Raw genomic sequence first — 25,621 nt, 5'->3', positions numbered from 1 at the left:
GTCTTCCAACTCCTGGTTATCACTGAATAAGCCAGGATCGCTATCCTGTGACCTTCTGAGGATTTCCTGTCTCTATCTGCAACCTTTATGTACTAACACTGCACTTACAGTTGAGGGCTACTACATCCAGCTTTAAACAGGTTTTAGGAATTTGAACTCATATTCTTGTATTTATGTGGCTAAGTCTTTGCTCATTGAGGAATTTTCCAGCTCTGATTATGTACATTTTCACAAACTCCAGAAATGACTTGAGCTGGTTTCCAAATTTAAGAAGTTCCTTTTTGCAATTAACAAGATGGAAAACCTGTAAATATCAATCCCCTCTTTGTATATAAAGTTTAATATGTTTTATAGTCACTTATATCTCTAAGCACGAGACCAGTCCAGGGAAGCTATGTTTCTTGATTTTTTACTGCTTGGTCTATGCCAGCAAGGTCTCTCAGTGGGAAACTTACACTTCAATTTCTCCTGCAAAGAAAGTGCAGCAAGTAAAAGCACTTACTGTGCAAGCCTGATGACCTGAGTTCAATCCCTGGAACCCACTCACAGCTGAAAGGAGAGAGCTGACTCCACAAAGCTGTCCTCTGACCTCCACAATGCACCATGCATGTCATGTGTGTGTGCATGCAATTGTACACCCCCCCCCACACACTCTCACACACACCACAAACAAACAAACATAAATGAATTGAACTGGCCTTTTCATCAACCATCTTTGACTGTTTTTCTTCCTCATATCAACTCATATACCTTATTGCTTATCTTCCATTTTTTTCTTTATAACAACTAGAAATTAAACAATGTAGTCTTTTATGTCTTTTCCTATTAGTTCACTTAACTCTTCTAATTACTGTTTTATTTTTAAGTTGTTTGTGTATGTGGTGGTAGTGCTGGGTGCTTGTGAGTTCAGGTGTCCATAGAGGCCAGAAAAGGACATCAGATCCCCTTGAGGAACTGTGACAAGCAATCATGAGCCTGCTGATGTGGAGTCTGGGAAATGAGCATAGATCCTCTGCAGGAGCAGGGCGTATCTTTCCTGCTTTCCCACATAGCTCTGTTAAAGGTGCTGGGTATACAGCATACAGGATTGGTTTGAGTAAATTAAGCATATTCCCTGAATTGCTAAGTTACTATTGTAATGCTGTTTTCTAGAATGATAGTTACAAAATTCTAACTTTTTTTCATGTAGGCCCAATTCACATCAAACTTTTCAAAAATAACATAATTCAGAAAAGTTTTCATTCAGGAGTTTTGTGATCTTTCACAACTAAGAATGTTTTAAAGAATAAAATAAAGGAAACATGATTATATATTTAGGTGGGGTGAGGTTAGGTTCCAATGACTATAATTTAAACAAATATGGTTCCAAGTCTCAAGTCTAATTACTGAGTGAAAAGAAAAAAACATGGTAAGTTAAACTCATAGCTTCTTAAATCTTTTCATTATTCTAACAAGGTAGTTAGCAAATAATTGAGAAAGCAATCAGTTATGGGGTCATTAAAACAAACAAATCACACATAATGCCTAGGAGTCAGCATTACAATAAAAAGATTTGTCAAGTATATGTCTGTATATCTGTGTGTACATATACAAAACAGTATTCCAATGGGAAGACAAAAGAAGATTTAAAAACTAGATAAAGACTTCTCCTTGTAGATATGCTATTTATCCTCAAAGGAATTTTTGTAAAATTGTTTAATAAAAAATTAATTTAAACTGATGAACTAACACCAGACAAAGAACAGAACAAGCCTTTCCAAGCTAGGTGGGGAAGACACAGAAACTCAATCCACTCACCATCTTCTTTTTGCACTTCTATCCTTCAGAATTGTATAAAAAAACTCACAAAACAATTCTTTAAGAAATAGTAAACATGTCCAGTGAAGTGGTGTAGAGGATGTAAGTCTGGTGACCTGAGTTTGACCAGGACCGATATGATAAGCAGAAAGAAGTGACTCCCATGCATCCATATACATGACTTAGCATACACCACACACACACACACACACACACACACAGACACACACACACACACACAGAGTTTTTGAGATACAAAAATAGATAAATAGTAAAAAGAAAGGATAAAGAAGAAACATGGGAGAGTGGTAATGAAAGGGCATATTTAGGATTCATAGGAGACGTGAGCCTATATTAGTTTCAAAGGCTAAAGATAGGAAATTGTCTTTAAAACATTAAAATGTATTGTTATCATTAAAGTATCATATAAGATTACCATCAGAACTAGTGGGCAGGTAACACCAAGGATGTCTGAAAACTTAATATCTGCATATTTTGAGTATCAATGTTAAAGATAACTTAGTAAACCAGTGTAGCTAGGAAACAAAATGAGCAGCTATTGGAAATTAAAAATGTAAATCCCAACCATGCATTGTAAAGGTTCTATTCTCTCTTTCCTGCTCAAGCCAGAAAAAAGAAAAAGAAAAAGAAAAAAAAGTCTCAGGATGCAGATAGCCATCAAATAAATGATGACAAGAGACATTGACAAATAAGTTTTAAAACTTTAATGTTGAGGCTAAAGAGAATATGGCTCAGTGGTTAACCACTCAGAGTGCTTGCTGCATTTGCAGAGAACCTGAGTACAGTTCCCAGCACGTACCTCAGAAGGCTTATATACATCTATAACCTCAGCTCCTGGGGGGATCTGATGACCCTTCTGGACATTGTTGGCACTGCACCAACATGCATACACACTTTCTTCCAAATACACACAAATACATAGAAGTAAAATAAATCTTATATATACATAAGAATTACAACTAAGTTAACTCATAGATCAAAATTAAACAGAACTCAAATATTAATCATTGGGTGCAACAGACACAGTTAAGCAACTTATTTCATAGGTCTAAAATGAAATGCTACTCAGAGGTACCAATGAGGAAACAAAAAATATTTACAAGGGGGAATAAAAGAGAAACAATAACCAAGATAATCCAAAAGACGGGAAAAGGAGAAAAACTGAGGAAAAATAATATAGCTGTCACATATATAATAACAAGTGTAATACTTAAATGTATTTATCATATCAATGACGTATGTACATAATCCACTTAAAACACAGAAATCATGAGAAAGGCAAAAAAGTAGTCATCCCTGAGTTTTGTTTGCAAAGGGGTATGTCATGAAGACACGGCTGAAAAGTGTATAGTATGAGGACTTCTAATAGATATGTATTAATCAAAGATCAGCCCAAATGTTCAGTGGTAGAGTGCTTTCCTAATCTGTACCCTAGTTCATTCCCAAAACAGCAGCTCTGTTATTGTTTAATTTATCCCAAGTATTGAACTCAGGGCCTCACAAATGCTGCTGAACTGATGTACACAGATGTGTTACATCCCCAGCATGGTATCATTACACACACACACACACACACACACACACACACACACACACACATACACCACCTATAGAGATTAACAGAATCACAACAAGCAACAAAGCTGCAATTCACCAGAAGACAGAGTCATTCTGAAATTGCAGGGAATAACAATAAGCTTGCGTAGTGTCCTGTGGGGACTAATCTGGTAAAGGGAAACTGAACAGTTCACTTCTATAATAAGATGTACTGATACACCCTTCCCAGACACTGGAAACTAAATAAGTTATTCAGTAAGTTTGTGACTAGTGACGCCATGATGGGCAAGTCTGACTAACTGCAATGCATTTGATACCAACACATTTAGGGACATGTAATATATCGAAGTTATTTCTTCCTAAATTATAATCAGTTGGTATTTTACATGACTTCTGCTATTTAGTTAAAGAACAGACCACAACCCTATTATAACCAAGGGTAGACCAGAATAATGTCAACATTCTTTTCCTACAGAATAAAATAATAACCCACTGGAAGGAACAAACATCTTGGGATTGACATACTGTAAAACTTAACAGTGCTAGTGGAAGTGACCCTAGGGAGTAACTCACAGGAGTACTGTGTCAGAAATGCTTGCATCATAAAGCAGAGTGCTAAAAAGAAAAAAATAACCTTAGGCATTTAACTTGCAACTGGAGAAGAAAATGAATTTTTAGTAGTCGAAAATAATGATAAGTGTGGAAATTGGTGAAATAGCAAACAAAGAGAAGTAGAAAAAAGAGCAATGAAGCCAGCAAACATGGTTCGCAGAGAAAATTCAGGAAAAAGAGATGGAGAATTAGCCAAGAAAAGGGAACAAGAGTCTCAAACACAGAGGTTTGCCCCCACCACAGTTGAAAAGGGAGAGCCATGCCCAGCCAGGAGGGCTGCTGTGGGCTCCAGTGGGGTGGCTTCCTGCTCTTTGCTACTGCACTTTAAAGGCTGCATGAAATGGGAACATGTGAGATCCAAAGCACAGCAGTTCAGAAACAAAGAATTCCAACTGGGTGTGGTGGGCAACACCTGTAATAATACCAGTAACAGACTGAGGCAGGAGGCTCACAACTTTGAGGCTTGCTACAGAGTGAAACTATCTCAAAAACCAATTAGAGGCAATGCCTGCCCAGTGACTGAGTTCCTTTCAGCTGTTACGTCTAACTGTGTGTGTGTGTGTGTGTGTGTGTGTGTGTGTGTGTATTTAGCCCAGAAGTCAATGTTCAGTGTTGTCATCTGCTCTCCATCACAAGGATTCTCATTGAACCTGTAGCTCACTGATTTAGCCAGAGTGGCTGGTCAAGAAGCTTCCTGTAACTTCTTATCTCTCATATGCACTGGGATTAGAGGCACATGCCATAACACTCAGATTTTACAGGAGTCTTCAGAAACAAAACTCAGATTCACATCCTTGTACCTCAAGCACTTTCCTCAGTGAGCCACAGCCCCCAGATCCCAGGCCTAGGTGTTTCTCCCCTTTACTGCTCATTTCTCTATGCTTAAGAAATAGGCTTCTAGATAAGTGAGTGAATGGACACAATATGTGTCCTGAGATTTTAAAGAGTAATACAGAAAATTAAAGTACAGTGACTAATGATATTATGCATATATAATAAACATATGTATGCGTGTATAGATAAATATATGCAGTATTTATATTTACCTTTCCAAAAATGCTTAACCTTTTGGAGTCAATATATGGCAGTTTCAGTAAATACCTGAAAGGACAAAAATATGTATATATATAGTTATACCTTCTTGAGTCAATAGCAAATCTGAATTTATGACTCACAGACAGACACATACACACATTCCCCAAAAACTTTAGAAATGTTTCTCTATAGGCTGAGGTGATAGCTCAGTGATCAGAAGTGGTAGGACCTGAGTTCAAACCCCTAGCACCCTCATAGAACCAGGTAAGGTTGGATGCATCTACAATCCCAGAGTTGTTTCAGCAAGATAGGAGGTAGAGAAAGGAGCTTCCCAGAAGCTCATGGGAAAGGTGCCCTGGTATACACAAGGGTAACATCAAGAGATGCTGTCTCAGAAAGGGTGAAAGGTGAGGATGGACACCTGGGGTTGTCATATGACCCCCCACATTTGATAGTAACATGTATGCCTACACACACACACACACACACACAAACACACACACACCCCAGTTGAAATATTTAACTAGAAAAGCTTTCCTTATGTATAAGGCCTGTACAATTCACAGTCTTTGGCTCAAAGCTATTGTCCCTCAGTTTTTCATCATTTGGGAGCTTGGTACAAATGTAAAATCTTCAGGTATAACCTGGCCTGCTGGGTTAACTTATTTATATTATGTCTGGCTGCTCTCTGTACACTAAGAGGCAATGACCTTCCCTGTGATGCCCGTCACTCCATCATGATAATAATCTTGAGATGCTAAATAATTGGAGCTAAGGGTGGAAGAAATTGCTTCGTAGGTAAAGGTGCTTGCTGTCAAGTCTGATCATCTGCATACAATCTACATAGTTGAAGAAGAGAACTAACTCTTTCCAGTTGTCTTCTGACTTCTACATCTGTGTCACAGCATGTACTCATCTACACACATCACACACACACACACACAGTATAAATTTCCAAACATGCATTAATATTTTAAAGGAAGAATTATAATTAATTGTGGATATATTAACCTGTGTGGATTTCTGTCAGTAAGTAATATAGTGGTGTACTGCTTCTCACATTTCCATAAACCCAAGATAAATTCTAATTACAGAGAATAAATATGATTATTCTTTCATGATGCCACTAAGCAAGATAGATGCCCAAAAGAATAAAATCAAGCTACATGTTCAACTTAAAAAAATCGGTAGACCCACAAACAGACATCTCTGAGTGAGTAATGAATCACATCACATAGATGCTGCAGTTACGGAAAACAATAGGAAGACATGCACCGACTTACTTTACAGCTGCTACTTGGTCCTTTGCTTCTATCGACCCTATCCTTCTGTGAATCTCCTGCAAAACTTTCAGGCCCTGGAATCCACTTCCTCTGCCATCAAATCTTGCTACAATGACATTATCAGTGTCAATAAGAACGGAATCCCAGTCAACATGGAACTTATCTGTCACCATTTGGCCTCCTGGTTCTTCATCCCTGCAAATGTGAGCATACTTGATGAAATGAAGAGCAATTGGCAGTGTGTAAGGAGGTTTCACCTTCATACTAACTGGCTAACCAGTACGGAATTTATCTAAGCGCTATTAACATTTTGTCTAATTCTTGATAAACCTAAAAGTTAATTCTTGATAACTAATTATTCTCTCCTACATAAAATTTTAAATGAAGAATCTCGAGGATGAGGTATAAGCACACATTAAAACTGCCTAGCTGAGACTGGTTTAATTCATTTTTCAAAGAGAAGAAATGGAGAATACATGTGGTCCTTTCAAAGGTTTTTCTGAAGAATGTCAACTTGACAGAGAAATCTATTTTCATTTGATGTCTTCAACTGGATTGTAGAAATAAATGTCTTACCTATGATTTACAAGAGTTGAAGGGTATGATAGAGTGCCAACTCAGCCATGGAAACTTCACATAATTTACCAGGAATTGTACAACCTTAAAAAATTTTGGACTCTGAAGAAAACATTGTATTAGCATTTCCTGAGGGTTTTCTTTCTGTCCATGATAGAATTCTCACTGAGAAGTTAAGCAAACAGTAAAGGGAAAAAAGTCTTTTTCAGCCTTCAAGCTAACAGCCAGGAAAGGAAGCAGAAACACAAATGTCTGATGAACTTGAAAGGCAGAGGCCAAGGTGGACAGGAAAATTGCAGCTCTTGCAGCTTTTCTCCACTAGGGAGAGGTAGCATGACTTCACACTGTGAAATTCAAGTGCTGAAGTTTGTTGTGCTTTCTAGACTACAGAAAATACAGAAAGGGTTCCCATAAAAAATCACATGTACTGGGGATATGACTCAGAACAGAGGACCTGTCTAACTATTAGGATACCCTGTATTAGATAGATGAAAACTAGCATTCCTTAGGAACTTGTAAAGCTAGTTTCCCTCTACCCAAAGGAGCCAGTTCCCCAATCACTGAAGGAAGGGACAAATGGCTATCTGTATTGCCTATTAGTATACCAAGGCCCATGCTAGTCTCTAGGCTCCTTCACTATCACAAGTGCTTGTTATACATTTCTCAGCTGTTGTCATCTTCTTCCCTATTTTAAGCTTCTCCAGCTCATGATCTCACTACGTCCAGGTTGATAATTTAATTTTCCTTACAACCCTTCTATTTTAGATAGACTCTTTTTTTTGCCCTACTCCTTTTTTGCCTTCTCTATTGCCCATGCTCTCTTTGTTTTCCTCTTTTGCTCTCCCCCTTTATTTTTAATCTGCTTTGATCCTGCTTCCCTCCAGGCCATATCCAAGCTGCTGGACATGTTCATTCTGCTACTTTCTCTCTCTTCTCTGGACTCTTCCAGATATCTCTGGCTGTTCTCACGTTTGTGTCTATGAGAAACCATTCCCCTTAACTCCATCAGGGAGTAATGATGTTCATGTTGTCAGTTTATACAGCTATCACCATCAATATCACTCACTGCCAATATCATATACTTTGTAAGCACCATCATCATTATCATTACCATCATACCACCACCACCACCACCATCATCATCCTCTTTTAATTTAAATGGGACCAAAATTAGGCACAGGTTACAAAGGAGGTCACCCACGTGATGGATATAAAGAGCATACAAATGCCTCATTTTTAATAGATCTCCATTGTTACCAGGGCCACATTCTAAGAATCTTCTACCCACAATGTACTCTTCAGGGGAAAAGCACAAAATAATCTTTTGTTGATCATCACATATGGGCTCACACAGAAAGACCAACACACTACACAATCTTCACCATATTTGAAAAAAAGAAGAAAGAAAAAAGGAAAAGAAAAGCTAATAACCTACCCCAGGAACATGAAGCACTGATAACAGACACTTGTATGTGTCAAGTCCAAAGGGAATTCCAGTTTCCCAAATTCAAAAAGCTAGGGCCTATGACCAGAAATGAGAGTCTTGGCTCTTCTGAAGCTGTACTATAGAAAGCATGCCAAAAGCCTATACCCAACATTTTTCAGGAATCTGCAAAATGGTTTTTTCCTACCAGAAAGGGCCCTTTCCCTTATCATATTCACATGGTTGCATATCAAATCCCATGTCGGCCTCCAGGGTCCTTCCGTCCCTACCCACACATACTTACTATATTAGCTCCAGACCCTTCTCTCCTTCCCACTCTTTTACTCTGCCACCTCTCAGGCTTTTAGTGTTCACAGGCTTCCCTCCTCCCAGATGCCCATGAGTCTCTATATAATAGCAATCCTACACCCCAAACCCCAATATTGCTGTTGCTTCTCTAACAGATAGGCTTGGCCATGGCCTGTCTGCTTCTTTTCCTCTGTGCTCTGGATTCTTCCAGACGCCTCTGTTCTCTCTTACCTACAATAAAAACCTTACTCCTAATCGTGAAGCAGACATTTTTGTGGTTTCTTTATTGTCCCCTCACCATATTTAGTACCATATGGAACTAAATATTAAGGGAAAATTTGGTTATGAGCAAAACAAAAGCTGCTATGTGACAAATTTTGTTCCCTAAAGTTCATGCAGGGAATTTCTGATCTCTGGCACTATACCATTTGACTATGCTCTGATGGAATATTTAAAGGGACAGACAAAGTAAACTGGGCTTCCTGGGTTGGTGGAATTCAATCTTATTAGTGCATTATAAGTTGAAAAAATTGTTTTTGGTTTTTTGAGACAGGGTTTCTCTATGGCTTTAGAGGCTATCCTGGAACTAGCTGTTGTAGACCAGGCTAGTCTGGAACTCACAGTGATTTACCTGCCTCTGCCTCACAAGACAAAAGATACTATTGACACCTGTACAAGAAAGAGGGCTCAAGATCAAATGCCACATGAGATTGAAAAATTAGCACCACATGCAAGCCACAAAAAAGACTCTGGGGAAAGACTACCATGGTGACATTTTGGTCCTTTTTAGTGCTTTAAATTTAATAATGTATTTTATTTAATACACATTTATTATTTATTTTAAAAGCCACGGCAACTGGAGGAATGACTCAATAGGTAAGGTCATTGACTGCTGTTATAAAGGAACAGAGTTTGGTTCCCAGTACCCACAGCTGTCTACAAATCCAGGTTAGGGGATCTGAAAGTCATCTGTTATCTCCAGCATCTTCACTCCCAGGCACATACTACCTCCCCACATAGACATAAGAAAAAATAATATATATATATATTGTTTCATGAAAGACAACATAAAGTACATTAGTATAATATAAACTTTATTCTCTTCTTCCCTACCTCCTGTCCCACATTTCTTATTTGATTTGCAATGTTGGTAGACCAGAATTCTTCATTCTAGGACCAATGGTTACCTACTAACGATTCTCTTTCTTTCCTTAAAGGGAATTGTATACCTTTGTGCTCTTTCTGTAAATTGGATCCAGCACTGTCTCCATAGCCAGATCAAATATTGTTTGAAAGCTCACATAAGAGTAATGAAAGAAATGCAGAATTCACCTCTTTCCGTCCTGCTATTCAAATTGCAATAAGGTGTCAAAAATGAACTCTCATCACTACGCAGGTTCAAACAGTGAACAGCATGGTTATTAATGAGCCAGGGACAGTTAGTATTATCTACACAAAATTAACCTTGGGATAAACATCTTAGAGAGCACATGAAAATAACAGAATAGAACCAACAGAAAAGGGCCTGGGGGATATCTCCAGGCAGAAAATGTAGACTAAGCAGGGAGAAAACACAATCTTCTAATGATATCTGCTGTCAAGTCTCACTACATTAATTCTTTTCCTATTGCCAATTTCATCTGAGATAATTTTTAATGGTATCATTAAGGGAGTAGATAAAAAAGGAGGCTAGAAGATCTTTTATTTTTTTTAAATATTTATATCATCCCAAAGATAGAACATTCTTCTTCAATTCATTTGCATTTTGAAAGGGTGACACCTACATCACTTAACATTAAATGATACCCCAGCACAATTTACAAATAGGTAAGGGACAGAAGCATCCACTCTCTTCTTAACTGTACACCTCTTAGGTATTAGAGTAAAAAATATTCAGTACATTGGCTAAAAGTAATGTACTTGACACACAAAAATGAGGACTTGTGTGCAAGCCGTACAATCCATGCAAAAAAGTTAGCCATGGTAATTTGTGTCCTTAATTCAAGAAGTGTGCCAGTAGAGACGAGGGGATTCCTGAGGCCCAAGTATTTTGTGAGACCTAGTCTCAAAAAAACATAGTAGAAAGAATTTGAGTAAGATACCTTATAGCAATCTCTGGCCTCTATGGACATGTACACACATATGTACTAGCACATACAGATACATCCATACATATAAAAATAAATTTAAAAATGGAATACTGTATAAATAGGAAATGATGTGATCATTTTCAATGGAAGGTACTCAGACAAATTAGGAGCTTTTTCAGTACCATGTCATGAGCAGTTTGAAGGGTTCTGAAGGCAAAGCCTTCAGTTCCTAGGAATAAAGGGACTTCCTCATTCTTACAGGTTTCCATGTCTTGCAACTTAGCCTACATTCCAGGAGTTGGGAATATTAGGGCAACAATTCACAGTACATTATGCTGGGTCAATGGGTAGTCATCAATAGGGGTGGGGGATTGGATGCTTGGGAAAGGTTGAGGGTGATGGGCCACTGCGACTCAGCAACAGAAGACTAGGATTGCCTATAGTAACAGAATTAGACTAGTAAATACAGGTAGTAGCAGGCCTCTTTCATAGACCTTGATCTCCACAGTAAAGGAAAAAAAGTCAACTCTAAGAGCAACTGAAGTCTGCTTGTACTCTCTAGCTTTTCCCAGAGTAAGACCCCAGTATGTATGGCTTGAATTAGGTAGGAAGAAAATACCAGTAAGAATAGAGGGCCTGTGACATTATGGAAGTTGCCTGGCAGAGATAAAGACAGTCTAATCTATCAGAATACCGAAACAACAGCCCTGATGACATGGGAATTTCCTGAAGATTCTTGGTCTGGAAGGAGAAAGAGAAGATTGCCCATTTGCCAGAGCAGAGGGAAGGAGGGTTGTTTTTCTCCCTTAAGAGATTTCACACAGTTTTATGAACTTTACAGACTAATTTGCATGATGAGACTGAAACTAAGAAATTGGTGGCTCAGGCAGACAGGGCAACAGTCTGTCCAGGACTGTTTATATGTGCATATACCTGGCCCAGCAAATTAAATTTAATTTCTCTTCAGTTCATTGGAGATAGCCTTGAAGGGGCCACTGGATTTCTTTACCCTTATTTCCAATGTGGCCATATTGGATATAGCTCATTTTTCTGCTATTTCTTCTAATAGTTCATATGTTCCATTGGCTTCTCAAGAATGGGTGGTCCATACTTGACTTCCTGGGGCTTATAGATAGTGACCCCAAGTTTTGTAACAAAAATAGATGACTGCACGTTACAAAACAAGCAATTGACAATTTTCTCAACAAATTCAGTAAAAATTGTAATTAATTCATCTTGGGACTCTGGTGAGATACACCATTCACAGGACATAGAACAGGAATGTTGATGAGCTCATGGTGAATTAACAGACACTAATTACATGCTATTAGTCTACACACATGCTAGGTGCCTGTTTTCCTCTCCCAAAAACTCAGGCTAAGTGCCTTTATGCTTTCCACTTAGGACAAAGGAGTGACAGTTTCAGCCTGTGAATGTTAGAGAATTCAGTACAAACCAAGGAGAGGAAAGCTAACTAGAACCATAGCAACATTGAACTGCAGTCCCACCCAGGATGGGACTCAATGCTCACCACCATGATATATCGGATATTGCTTAGTTTACAATGTGTTAAACATTCTCACTCTCTGAAAATCTGTAAGAGTCTGACATTGACTAGGACTTAGACTGGCTGCATGTGCTTGGGGTCTACCTCTGCATCTTCCATTCCAGCGGGGGCGGGAGCAAAGGCACCCTAATTTCCTGCTCCACCCATGGGACAATACTTAGGCCAGCTGCCTGTGCTTGGGGTCTACCACTGTGTCTTCCATCCCAGCAGGGGAGACCAATGAACTCTAGTCTCCTGCAACATCCATGGGTCTAGCTAGCATCAGGAGCTCCACCTACAGGACCAGGTAAACCAGGGCCCATTTCCGGGCTTCCTGCCTGTGCTTGGGGACTGGAACTGTGGCTTCCATCCCAGCAGCAGGAGCCAATGCACCCCAGCATCCTAGTCTACTGATCCACCCTCTTGACTAATATGATCAGGGCCTGTCTCCAGGCAACACTCCTGAGCCTGAGGTCTACCACTAGGGCTTTATCCATTCCAGTGGGATCCAAAGCACCCCAGCATCCTAGTCCATTTCTCCACCCATGAGATGAGGAAGTGGAGAGCTACCAGAACTTTTGTCTTGCCTACACCTGCCAGAAGGGAAACCTGGTTCCACCTCCACCAGAAGAGGAAGAGGAACCTTCTAGAACTCACTGCAAGAATGGATTGGTATTAGACAATATAAAAACACAAGAAGCAACAGAAAAACCAATATGACACCTCCAGAATCCAAAAACCCTATACCAGCAAGACTGGAATACCACAACACAAATGAACCCAAAGAGAATGACATTAAAAACAATTTCATGAAAATGATAGAGGCCCTCAAAGAGGGTATGAAAAAAATCCCTTAAAGAGATGGAAGAAAAAGCAATTAAAAAACTGCAAGAAATGGAAGGAAAGACAAAGCAAAAATTGCAAAAAACAATTCAGACAGTGCAAGGGCTGAAATCTAAAATAGAAACAATAAAACAAAAACACAGTCTGAAGGAATGCTGGGAAGAGAAAAGCTGGGAAAACGGTCAGGTACAACAGATGCAAGCATAACCAACAGAATATAAGAGATGGAAAAGAGAATCTCAGGTGTTGAAGATAAAATAGGAAAATTACATTCATCGACCAAAGAAAAACTTACGCCCAACAAATCTCTAATATAAAATATCCAGGAAATACGGAACACCGTGAAAGGACCAAACTTACGAATAATAGGCATACAAAGAAAATCTTATATCCAATAGATCCTTAACACAAAACATCCAGGAAATATGGGACACCATAAAAAGACCAAACCTAAGAATAATAGGTATAGAAGAAGGAGAAGAAAACCACCTCAAAGGGGCAGAAAACATATTCAACAAAATCATAGAAGAAAACTTTCCCAACTTTAAGAAAGACATGCCAATGAAGGTACAAGAAGCTTACAGAACACCAAAGAGAGTGGAACACAAAAAATATCCCCTCACCACATAATAATCAAGACCCCAAATATACAGAATAAAGAAAGAATATTAAGAGCAGCTAAGGAAATAGGCCAAGTAACATATCAAGGCAACCCTGACTTCTCCATGGAGACTCTGAAAGCCAGAAGGTCCTGGATAGATATTCTACCAACACTAAGAGACCGTGGATGCCAGCCCAGACTACCATACCCGGCAAAGCTCTCAATCACTATAAATGGAGAAAACAAGATATTCCATGGCAAAACTAGATTCAAGCAATACGTATCCACTAACCCAGCCCTACAGAAAGTTTTGGAAGGAAAAATCCAACCCAAGGAAGTTAACTACAACCAGAAAAAATAGGCATTAGAGAATCCCTCTCTACTAACAGCCAAAAGAACAAAGGGGTGAAATTCCACACATAACTCCACCACCAACGACTAATCCAAATCAAAGAAGAATGAGCAATCAATGGTCATTAATATCCCTCAACATAAATGGCCTTAACTCACCCATAAAACTACACAGGCTAGCAGAATGGAATCAAAGACAGATCCCAACCTTCTGCTGCATACAAGAAACACACCTCACACTCAAAGACAGACATTGCCTCAGAGCTAAAGGTTGGGAAAAATTTTTCCAATCAAATGGACCCAAGAAACAAGCAGGGGTAGCAATCCAAATATCTAACAAATTAGACTTTAAAGTAAAATCAATCAAAAGAGATGAAGGAGGTCATTACATACTCATCACAGGCAAAATCCACCAAGATGAAGTGTCTATCCTGAACATCTATGCCCCAAATACAAAGGCATCCACATTCATAAAAGAAACATTACTAAAACTTAAATCACATATAAAGCCCCACACACTTATAGTTGGAGATTTCAACACAGTACTCTCACCAATAGACAGGAATACCAGACAGAAACTCAACAAAGAAGCAAAGGGTCTAATAGAAGTAATGACCCAACTAGGATTAACAGACATCTATAGGACATTTCATCCACATAAAAAAGAATATACCTTCTTCTCACCACCACATGGAACCCTCTCAAAAATCGACCACATACTTGGCAACACATCAAACCTCAGCAGCTTCAAAAAATTGGAATAACACAATGCATCTTATCAGACCACCATGCTTTAAAATTAGAATTCAACAACAACAAAAGTTGCAGAAAACCTACAAACTCATGGAAATTGAATAAAGCACAACTGCACCATTCCTGGGTTGAAGAAGAAATGAAAAAGAAATTAAAGACTTCCTAGAATTCAATAAGAATGAAGACACAACATACCCAAACCTATGGAACACTTTGAAAGCAGTGCTACGGTGGAAGTTCATAGCATTAAGTGCCCACATGAAGAAACTGAAGATTATTTATAATAGAGAATAAACAGCACAGCTGAAATTTCTAGAGTACAAAAAAGTAAACTCACCCAGGAGGAGTAGACGCCAGGAAATAATCAAATTGAGGGCTAAAATCAATAAAGTAGAAACTAGGAAAACAATACAAAGAATCAATGCAATGAAGAGTTGGTTCTTTGAGAAAATCAACAAGATAGACAAACCTTTGTCCAAACTTAACAAACAGCAGAGAATGAACATGAAAATTAATAAAATCAGAAATGAAAAGAGGGACATAACAACATACTCTGCGGAAATTCAGAGAATCATCAGGTCGTACTTTGAAAACCTGTACTTCAAAACATTCTAAAATTTAAAGGAAATGGATGACTTCCTGGATAGCTATCACTTGCCAAAATTAAATCAAGAACAGATAAGCAATTTAAATAGACCTATAACCCCTATGGAAATAGAAGCAGTCATCAAAGGTCTCCCAACCAAAAAACGCCCAGGTCCAGATGGCCTCAGTGCAGAATTCTACCAGACATTCAAAGAACATTTTATACCAATTCTTCTTAAAGTATTCATTGCAATAGAAGCAGAAGGGTCTTTGCCAAACTCTTTCTATAAGGCTTCAATAACCTTGATCCCCAAGCCACACAAAGACACAACTAAAAAAGAGAACTTCAGACCAATATCCCTCATGAACATTGATGCAAAAATACTCAATAAAATACTGTCAAATCGGATCCAAGAATACATTAAAACAATCATTCACCATGATCGAGTAGGTTTCACCCCAGGGATGCAGGGATGGTTCAACATACGAAAATCCATCAATGTAATCCACCATATAAACAGGCTGAAAAACAAAAATCACATGATCATCTCACTAGATGCCGAAAAAGCCTTTGAAAAAATCCAGCACCCCTACATGATAAAGGTCTTGGGGAGATCTGGATAACAGGAACATACATAAACATCATAAAAGCTATATACAGCAAACCAGTAACCAACTATAAACTGAATGGAGCGAAACTCAAGGTAATTTCTCTAAAATCCGGAACAAGGCAAGGCTGTCCCCTCTCCCTATACCTCTTCAATATTGTACTGGAAGTTCTAGCTAGAGCAATAAGACAAGAAAAGGAGATCAAGGGGATACAAATTGGAAAGAAAGAAGTAAAGCTTTCACTATTTGCAGATGATATGATAGTTTACATAATTGACCCAAAAACTCTACAGGGAACTCTTACAGCTGATAAACACCTTCAGCAAAGTGGCAAGATAAAAGATTAACTCAAGAAAATCAGGAACCCTACTATATACAGACCATAAAATGGCTAAGAAAGAAACCAGAGAAACATCAACCTTTACAGTTGCAACAAACAACATAAAAAACCTTGGGGTAACACTAACCAAACAAGTGAAAGAACTTTGAGTCTTTAAAGAAAGAAATTAAAGAAGACACAAGAAAATGGAAAGACCTCCCATGCTCTTGGATAGGTAGGATCAATGTAGTAAAATGGCAATCCTGCCAAAAGCAATCTACAGACTCAATGCAATCCCCATCAAAATCCCAGCACAATTGTTCACAGACCTTTAAAGAAAATTCTCACCTTTATATGGAAAAACAAAACCCAGGATAGCCAAGACAACCCTGCTCAACAAAGCAACATTAGGAGGCTTCACCATCCCTGACTTCAAGCTCTATTATAGAGCTATTTTCCTGAAAACAGTAGATAGCTAGACCAATGGAATTGAATTGAAAACCCTGAGATTAATCCACAAATCTACAAACACCTGATTTTTGACAAAGAAGCTAAAATTGTACAATGTAAAAAAGATAGCATCTTCAACAAATGGTACTGGCATAACTGGATATTGGCATGTAGAAGACTGCAGATAGATCCATGTCTATCACCATGCACAAAACTTAAGTTTAAATGGATCAAAGACTTCAACATAAATCTAGACACAGTGAATCTGTTAGAACAGAAATTGGGAGGTACCCTTGAACTAATTGTTATAGGAGCCTGCTTCCTGTACATAACACCAGTAGCACAAACACTGAGATCAACAATTAATAAATGGGACCTCCTGAAACTGAGTAGCTTCTGTAAGGCAAAGGACACAGTCAACAAGACAACAAAGCACACCACAGATTGGGAAAAGATAATTACTAACCCCACATCTGGCAGAGGGCTGATCTACAAACTTTACAAAGAACTCATGAAGCAAGTCTCGAAAACACCAAAGGATCCAACTAAAAAGAGGAGGACTGAATTAAATAGAGAATTATTAATAGAGGAGTCTAAAATGTCTGAGAGACACTTAAAAGAGTATTCAACATCCTTAGCCATTAGGGAAATGCAAATCAAAACAACTCTGATATATCATCTTACTCCTGTCAGAATGGCTAAAATAAAAAACACCAATGATATTTTATGCTGGTGAGGATGTGGAGAAAGGGGAATACTCATCCATTGCTGGTGAGAGTGCAAACTTTTACAGCCACTTTGGAGATCAGTATGGAGATTCCTCAGGAAAATGGGAATCAGTCTACTACAAGACCCAGCAATTCCACTCTTAGGCATATACCCAAAAGATGCCCATTCACACAGCAAGGATGTCAGTTCCACTATGTTCGTAGCTAGATCTTGGAAGCAACCTAGATGCCCCACAACTGAAGAATGGATAGAGAAAATGTGGTACATTTACACAATGGAAAAAAAACAACTGAATATTGAAATCTGCAGGCAAATGGATGGCACTAGAAGAACCATCCTGAGTGAGGTCACCCAGTCACAAAAAGACACACATGGTATGTACTCACTTATATATGGATTTTAGATATTGATCAGGGGATTGTCAGCCTACAATCCCAATGCCAGTGAGTCTGGGAAACACGGAGATTCCCAAGAGATATGCATGAAACCCAAGAGAAGTGGAATGTGCAGACTGGGAACATCGGGGTAGAGGAGAGGGAACCAATACCAAAAGAGATGGGTATAAGAACAGGGGAGAAGGCATGGGGGAGCAGGAAGGTTGAGGCAAGGTAAGAATTGAGAAGAGCAGGATGAGAGGTACCATAATAGATGGAGTCATTATAGGTTTGAGGCTAGATCTGAAACTAGTGAGATTTCCAGAGATCTATAAGGATTATACCAACTGGCAAACTAAGCAATAGTGGAGAAACTACATTAATAGCCCCTTTTTGATGATAATGTTGATGACTACCTTATATGCCATCTTAGAACCTTCATTCAGTGACTGATAGAATCAGAGACAGATAAATACTGAACTGAACTCCTGGAACCCAGTGACAGATATGGAGGACTGATGAGCAAAGGGGTCAAGAATGTGCTGGTGAAACCCACAGAAACAGCTGACCAGACAAGGGGAAGCTCTTGTACCCCAGACTGATGGCCTAAATGCCAACTTGGGACTGCTCTAGACTCCATGAATGTAGTGTCAGTGAGGAGGTTCTAGAAATCTCTGGGTCCTTGGGTTTACCATGGCATATGAATGAACTTTGGGAGCCCATTCTACATAGAGCGATGCTTTCTCAGCCTGGACACATAGGGAAGGGCTTAGGTCCTGCTCTAGATGAAATGACATAATCTGGAGATCACCCATGGAGGGCCTCACCCTCCCTGGGGAATGATATGGGGATTGGGTGGGGGGTTGTAGTGGGCCTTGTGGAGGGACAAGGGAGGAATGTTGGGAGAGGGAGCTGGGATTGACATGTGAAGCATTCATGTTTCTAATTTAAATAAAAACATATATTGAAGGAAAAAAGAGTCTGACATTCTACCTGTTCTTGAAATTGAGGGATCTGGTTTTCCCTTCAGAGCTCACCATCATGCTACACATGGCAACTATCACTTCTACTACACTTTGGATTTTAAAAGAATTCTCTGCTTTCATGGTGCTCTCCATGCCTCTCTTCATATGCTCTTGCACTTCAGTGTATGACCATGGCCATCCATGATTCTGAAGCTATCTCATATCTTAATAAATCTCAGCTGAGGAGTGAATGTGTGTTAGATCCTTTCTACAAACTTTGATCACTCAGGACATGTTCAAAAAGCACTTCTCAAATCCATGACTATTGTGTTCATTCAGACTTGGAAAGTGTACTTCATACTAGGTAGGACATCATAACAACTTCTGTTCCTTACTGTTCGAATTCCAGAATTATGCTGACCCCGCCCCCTGACAACAGGTGGGGCATGCACAGTGGCATGGCCATGCCATCGCTGTGTTACCTTTTGTGGGGTTACATAAGGACTCTGTACACATGCCAGTATGCATGCACAAGCTTCCCCTTTTAAGTGAATACCTACAAGTGATCCTTCTCTCCTTTTTCTCTCTTCCTCTCTCTCTCTCCTCTTGCTTTGCTCTCCCCCTCTCATCTCTCTCATGACTGTCTACCCCTCATTTCCCACCACTGTAATAAACTATATGGTTAATATCTTCTCTACAGCTTGTACTACATCACACTGGTCCTGGTTCTATCGTGTTCCTTTTCTAATTTTAACTTAAGCAAAAGAACAACACTTACACCATTCAGTTTTCCTACTCATGTAGCTGGATTCTAGGAATCGATTTATCAATAAAAATCTGCATGTATAAACATGAATTTGTAATCTTATTTTACTTTGTTTTATGGCCACCATATTGAGTGTCACCTATAACTTCTTGTCCTCGGTTGTCTTCATCTATGGAAGATGTATGATACTCACTCTTATCTTATCCCAGTATGTGAGAAAATTACTTTCTAAAGAAATTGAAATGTGCTGTGAACTTCACATTAAATAGGTGAACATGACTTGAGTTCCCATAACAGTTGTAGAATGCTTCATATGTGATAAAGGAGTAGCCATCATGACAGAAAACACATCACTGCAGTCCGTGTGCAATAGTTTCCAGAGCATCATCATTTATAGGCAATGGATGTTATTTATTACGGTTGCTATGGTTTAGATCTAGAATCAAGTCCTAAAGCTCTAGTGCCAAAGACGTGGTCCCCATCCAGGGACACCACTTGGAGGTATTTGAACTTCAAATGTTAAGGTCTAGAGGGATGCCTTAGATTCCTTGCTGAGTCATCTTCAAAGTATTGCTTACTGTGAATTGGGAAGAGCACAGAAAGAAAAGAACTTGAGTTAGACAGAAAACACTGCAGAATAAATTCTGTATTCGTTGATAATCATATGGCAAAATCCACTGACAGGCCATAATAAGTAGTATAAGAAGCAGAGGGTTTGATATAAGCAAATTTAATTCCATTTCAGGAAATAATTTTGCCCTGCACATGATTCTGGGGATGGCAAACATGACATATTCTTTTCTTAGCTTCCTCCTGTTAAGAACAATTTATGTGCATGCATGATTCTCTGAGAATTAAGCAAAGGGGATTGGGGAGATGGATTAGTGGATAAAGAACTTTCCAGTCAATCATGGGGACTGAAGTTGAGACCCCTAGCACCCAGATAAAAAGCCAAGCCAATATGGTGGTAAACCCAGACTATAGATTGAGAGACAGGATTCAGGAAACAGATTCCTTGGGGCTAACTGACTAGCTAGATTAGGCCAAAACTTCAGTAAGAAACCCCTGAGGTGGAGAGTGGCTGAGAACAAGGATTGATGCTAATTTTCAATCTTCCACATGTGCCCCACAAAGGTGCATCCATATGTACCTGAACACGCACATATGTATTATACATGCATGGTTTCTATACATATTTAGAATGACATATGTAAAATAAAATGATAGTTGATGGTAATTCTTGTTAGCTTGAGAATATAAGTTCAGCAATAAAATTATACAGTGACATTTTGAGAAGATGCATATCGATCAATTTTCAGCATCATTCAGAAAATCTAGTGAAATGGGAAGCTGATTCACCCAGAAGTCTGAGTTAATACATGTTGTAAGTACTCAGATCATTTATGGTCCTATCTTTCTCGAATTCAATTCATTCTTGAAAACCTTTATGGTTGACTGATTCATTTGATTTTTTTTTGATTTTTGGTCATTCATTCATGAATTCTATCAATATTCACGGGGAATGAATAATGTTCTGATGAGTGTGCTGAGGCAACGTGATACAAAGAAAAGATTGCTTGGCTAACAGATGGAAGAGTGAAACACTGTCCATTCTCTGCTGTGGTTAGATATTAAAAGCAAGGCCACACAGAGAATTATCTAGAAATTTAACTTTAAATATTACTAGAACATTTTCAGTTGGGCAAAGAATATGACAATCTGAGCAAATATACATTGAGCCAAAATCAAAGAGGTATATTTGGCTGGGATCAAATTATTTCTTATATCTAGAGGAGCCAGTTTCTGGTGGTTGTTGTGAGGGTCACATCATCCAGTGTGAGAGTTCCAACATTTTTCCTCACAGAGGGCAGAAAGACGACATACAGAGATTGGAGATGGAGGGGCACCACTAAAGGACAGAAAAGTCAAGGGGAAAGCAGAGTGGATGCCTGGAAAAGAAGTACTCAGATAGTTACAGACTACTACAGTTACAGACCTTAAGGAGGGTGAACCTACAGGAAACAAAGTCAATTAAAAAGTCAAGGTATGTATAAGAGTACCATGACCCCAATGACTATCAAATTATTGACTGATTGACTGATGTATTCTTTTTGTGACAGGGTCTCCTGTATCCTAGGATGGCCTCAAAATTATGATGACCTTGATTTTATGATCCTTTTTCTTCCCACTCTGAGTATTGAGGTTACAACCTGTATCATCAGTCCTGGTTTACACAGCTCTGGTACTGGAACCCAGGCTTCCTGCATGCTATGCAAGCACTTTATGAACCGCACTGTATTTCTGGACAGCCCAACCATCTGGCTGTAAACACAGTTCTTCAGACCAAGAAATGCTTTCTGCTTCTTTGTAGACCAGATCCACTGCACAAAACAGCAAAAATCAAGATGCTCTCTTTTCCTTTATGCCCAAGTAGAAGAAGCCTGACTATTTTTTTGATCAGCAATGTTTAACTAATGATTACTGAAAAACACAATAAACTATTACATTTTTAGAAAGGGAATCCATATCATCACTAGACATAGGGTTTACTCTTAGGAGGAAAAAGTGTGTCTCAAACAATTTCACTCATTTCCCCATGCAGTATGTTTTTGCAGTTATAAAAATGAATTAATGCCCCTTTCAAGAAAACTTATATGACTGGACATGAGCATATTAGGCAAATTAAATCTATCTTAGAGGGACAAAACTAGATTAAAAAAACCTTTATCCTGGCCATTGTCAATTCAGATGTTTTAGCATAAGTTTCTAGAAATGGTTATATTCATAATTAGAAATTAAAGTATAATTATTTGTTTACATGTGAAATATTCTGCACAATTCCTGAGAACTGACAGCTTTAAACCAAGGGGTCAGAATAAAGTGAATCAATACATAATGTGAGCCGAATGTAAAGGCAGAAAGAGAGGCCAGAGTAAATACCTGCTTGTAGTCTTTGCTTCAGAAAGCTGGAATGCAGCAATGTAAATTCCATGAGCCTGACTACAGGACTTCATCTGATCTGGTAATTTCCACATGCTAAATAAGTTTATAGGTCCAGTATCTCACATTTCATATTTATACTGTTATATTTAAATGTGTAAAATATCACTATCTTAAATAAAAGTAAGATTATACTTACAACCTATTAAATACTATCTGCAAGTGTTTATGGCCCAGATAACATTATGTTTATATGCAATTTATTAAACAAGTATGATCACACTTATAATTTATTAAACACTAAGTACAGGCATTTATGCCCAGACAACACTTTCATTTTGTATAAATAGCATGCATATAAAATACATTGCACACTGTGCATAATGTAAAGACACACTATTAGCCCCAATTTGTTTCCAATATAGCAACAGCTTAGAATCATTAAACAGTGCACTGGAAATCCTAAGAGCTCCAATTGGAAGCCAGTCTCAGGCAACATTTGTAATACTGTGCTTCTTCAAAGAGACTCAGATGGTCCTTTCCACTGCAACAGACTTTTAAATCAACTTCTTGGTTCTCATCTTTATGTAGTCAAAATCAACCAGATGAAAGAGCAAGTTTGAAGCCAAGAATACCCCGCTAACACCCCTCATAAAACAGAAAACATCTGAAGGTCTGGTCTGCTTTCCCACAGCGAGTGCCTCATCCTTGCATCAGGTAGGCATGGAAGTGTGAGTAACTGCCTCTGCATCCATGTAAATAAAGGAAATACATTTCAAACAATGCCATCCCTTATCTTCCACCCTAAAGGTCATGGTAGCCTGAAAGATGTCTCCTAGTGTCTCTTTCTTGAGGAAACTTTAGTTTTTAGTAAATTTGAGAAAACAACAATGAAAACAAAATCCTTATACCCAAAGCACAGTGTGACGGTAATAAAGCACTATCTTCCTAGCCAAACTACCACTGTTTTCAGTTTTTCTGGGTCTGCTCATAAGAGAAGAGGAGGAGAAGAGGATCATGGGACTCACACCCAAGCATTCAGCCGCCTTTCCCAATTACAAGCCATTCTGATCAAATCACATTAGCAAAGTGCTGGGGTAGGGACAAGAGCATATAGGTTGGAAGGGGTGAGGGGAATGCAGCCAGATGAGGTCATAAAACCTACTGGAAACAGACTTTCAGTTTGGTTGCTTCATGGTTGTGATAATTTGAATTTAATTGGCTCCATAAACTCACAGGGAGTGGCATTATTCAGAGGTATGGCTTTGTTGGTTTTGTCCTTGTTGGAGAGGTGTCATGTGGGGGATTAGGGATTGAGGGATGGTGGGTGGAAGTGGGAGATGGGTATGGGGGACTTTGAGGTTTCCCTTGTTCAGAAAACCACACAGTCAACTTCCTTTTGCCTGCTAGATGTAGCATTCTCAGTTCCAGCCTTATGTCGGCCTACATATTGCTATACTCTCCACCATGACGATAATGGACTCAACCCTGGAAATGAAAGCGAACCACCTCAATTAAATGTTTTGTTTAAAAGAGTTGCCGTGGTCATGGTGTCTCTTCACAACAATAAAATCCCTAACTAAGGCAAAGATCACCTATGCTCCTGAGTGAAATCTCTTCCCCATTTCACTATAAGGAAGATTAATAAATTCATTGGTTCTTCCTGGGACTGGAGAACTCTTACACAAGTTTGTTCTTGAGATATTAGAAGGAGGGGTAGATATGTTTATGTCTCTCCCAGGGAAGTTATTATGACAACAGTGACTAGGACAAAAAAAACAAATTCTTGCTTTTCCTGACTTTCTTATTTTAATGTGACTAATATTGGCCTCAATATGTCATATGCATAGCAGAAAACTAGTGAAAGGAAAAGCAAAAAAAATTAACAAAGAGCAATGAAAGGTTCCTGAGAAAGCTATCCTAGAATTACAGATCTTTCTGGCTATGATGGTCAAAAAACTGTGTGGTACTGAGCTAGGTCTCTCAAAATCTATATAAAATATAGCAGTGGGATGATGGTACACATTTGGAATTCTGAGTTGGCATGGATATTTGTGAATCCCTTCTGAGGCTAGCTGACCAGTCACCTAGCCCATGTGGCAAGCTCCATGTGAGTGAGAGACTCTGACTTCCCAAAAAGAAAAAAGTAGATAGAAATTGAGGAAGACACCTGACACTGACCAATATCGACCTTAGCTTACACACACACACACACACACATACACTTACACAATGGCAAATTAATTATATCTTTAAGACATCTAAATAAAGTCAGTGCAAACCATCATTCCAAGTCTATGAACTGTATGTGACAGATGAAGCACAATGAAGACATGGAACAAAGTGTGTGTTCCATTTCACTTAACCTATAAGAGGGCATATTATAATCGGAATAATAATAATAATAATAATAATAATGAAGAGGTTAGCTTCCTTTACTAAGACCTGCAGCTAGTGAATGGCAAAGCAGACCTTTAATAAAAGCAGACTAAACTACAGAATAGTGTCCTATGTACTCAGTAAATACACGACACTTTTATATTTTGTGTGCCCACGAAGGCCCTGAACATAATTATTGATAATATGTGGCATTGTAGATCAATATGCTACCAGGATTCTCAATCAGCATGACATCAGTTACCATGAGAGGTAAGGGTCACTGTGCTGAAGTCAATACCATCCTGATCTCACAAAAGTATGAAAAAAATCAGTTGTAATGCTAAGTATTCTGAAATTTGGGCTTCCTAAGCACACACCTGCTTTCTCTGACTACAAGTCAAGGAATATAAAATTAAAGGGTAACACAGACATCACCAACTATTTAAAAGTGAAAAAAGTCTTTGTTTATTGTTGCAAAAATACTGATCAAGAGCAAAATGCTTCAATAATTACTAAAGAGACATACCCAAACCAAGATACCCAGTGTCACTATTCTCAGTAAGAAAATTAGATTGATTACAGGATTGAAGATATCCCCAAAATTCAAACATTCTCACACGACACTCAGTGACGGTCTCCATAAGGAGCCTGTATAGATGATAGCCTTCTTGTTTGTGGTGAAGAGCTTTTAGCTATCTGCTTGACACA

General features: G+C 38.7%; 1 protein-coding gene across 2 annotated transcripts in view; it reads right to left on the bottom strand.

Annotated features, from left to right (window-relative positions):
• Positions 1 to 25,621, bottom strand: part of Dpp10 (dipeptidyl peptidase like 10) — a 1,552,828-nt gene that overhangs the window by 13,628 nt on the left and 1,513,579 nt on the right. For both annotated transcript variants that reach the window (XM_005079885.4, XM_005079884.4), the window contains exons 20-21: positions 6,306 to 6,500; positions 5,034 to 5,088 (exon numbers count right to left, since the gene is read on the bottom strand). In XM_005079885.4, the coding sequence (XP_005079942.1) occupies positions 5,034 to 5,088; positions 6,306 to 6,500 (250 nt within the window). The remainder of the gene's footprint in view (positions 1 to 5,033; positions 5,089 to 6,305; positions 6,501 to 25,621) is intronic.

The sequence above is a fragment of the Mesocricetus auratus genome, unplaced genomic scaffold (genome assembly GCF_017639785.1).
Source record: "Mesocricetus auratus isolate SY011 unplaced genomic scaffold, BCM_Maur_2.0 Super-Scaffold_100676, whole genome shotgun sequence".
In the NCBI taxonomy this organism is placed as follows: domain Eukaryota; kingdom Metazoa; phylum Chordata; class Mammalia; order Rodentia; family Cricetidae; genus Mesocricetus; species Mesocricetus auratus.
This window is presented reverse-complemented; position numbering and strand designations above follow the sequence as displayed.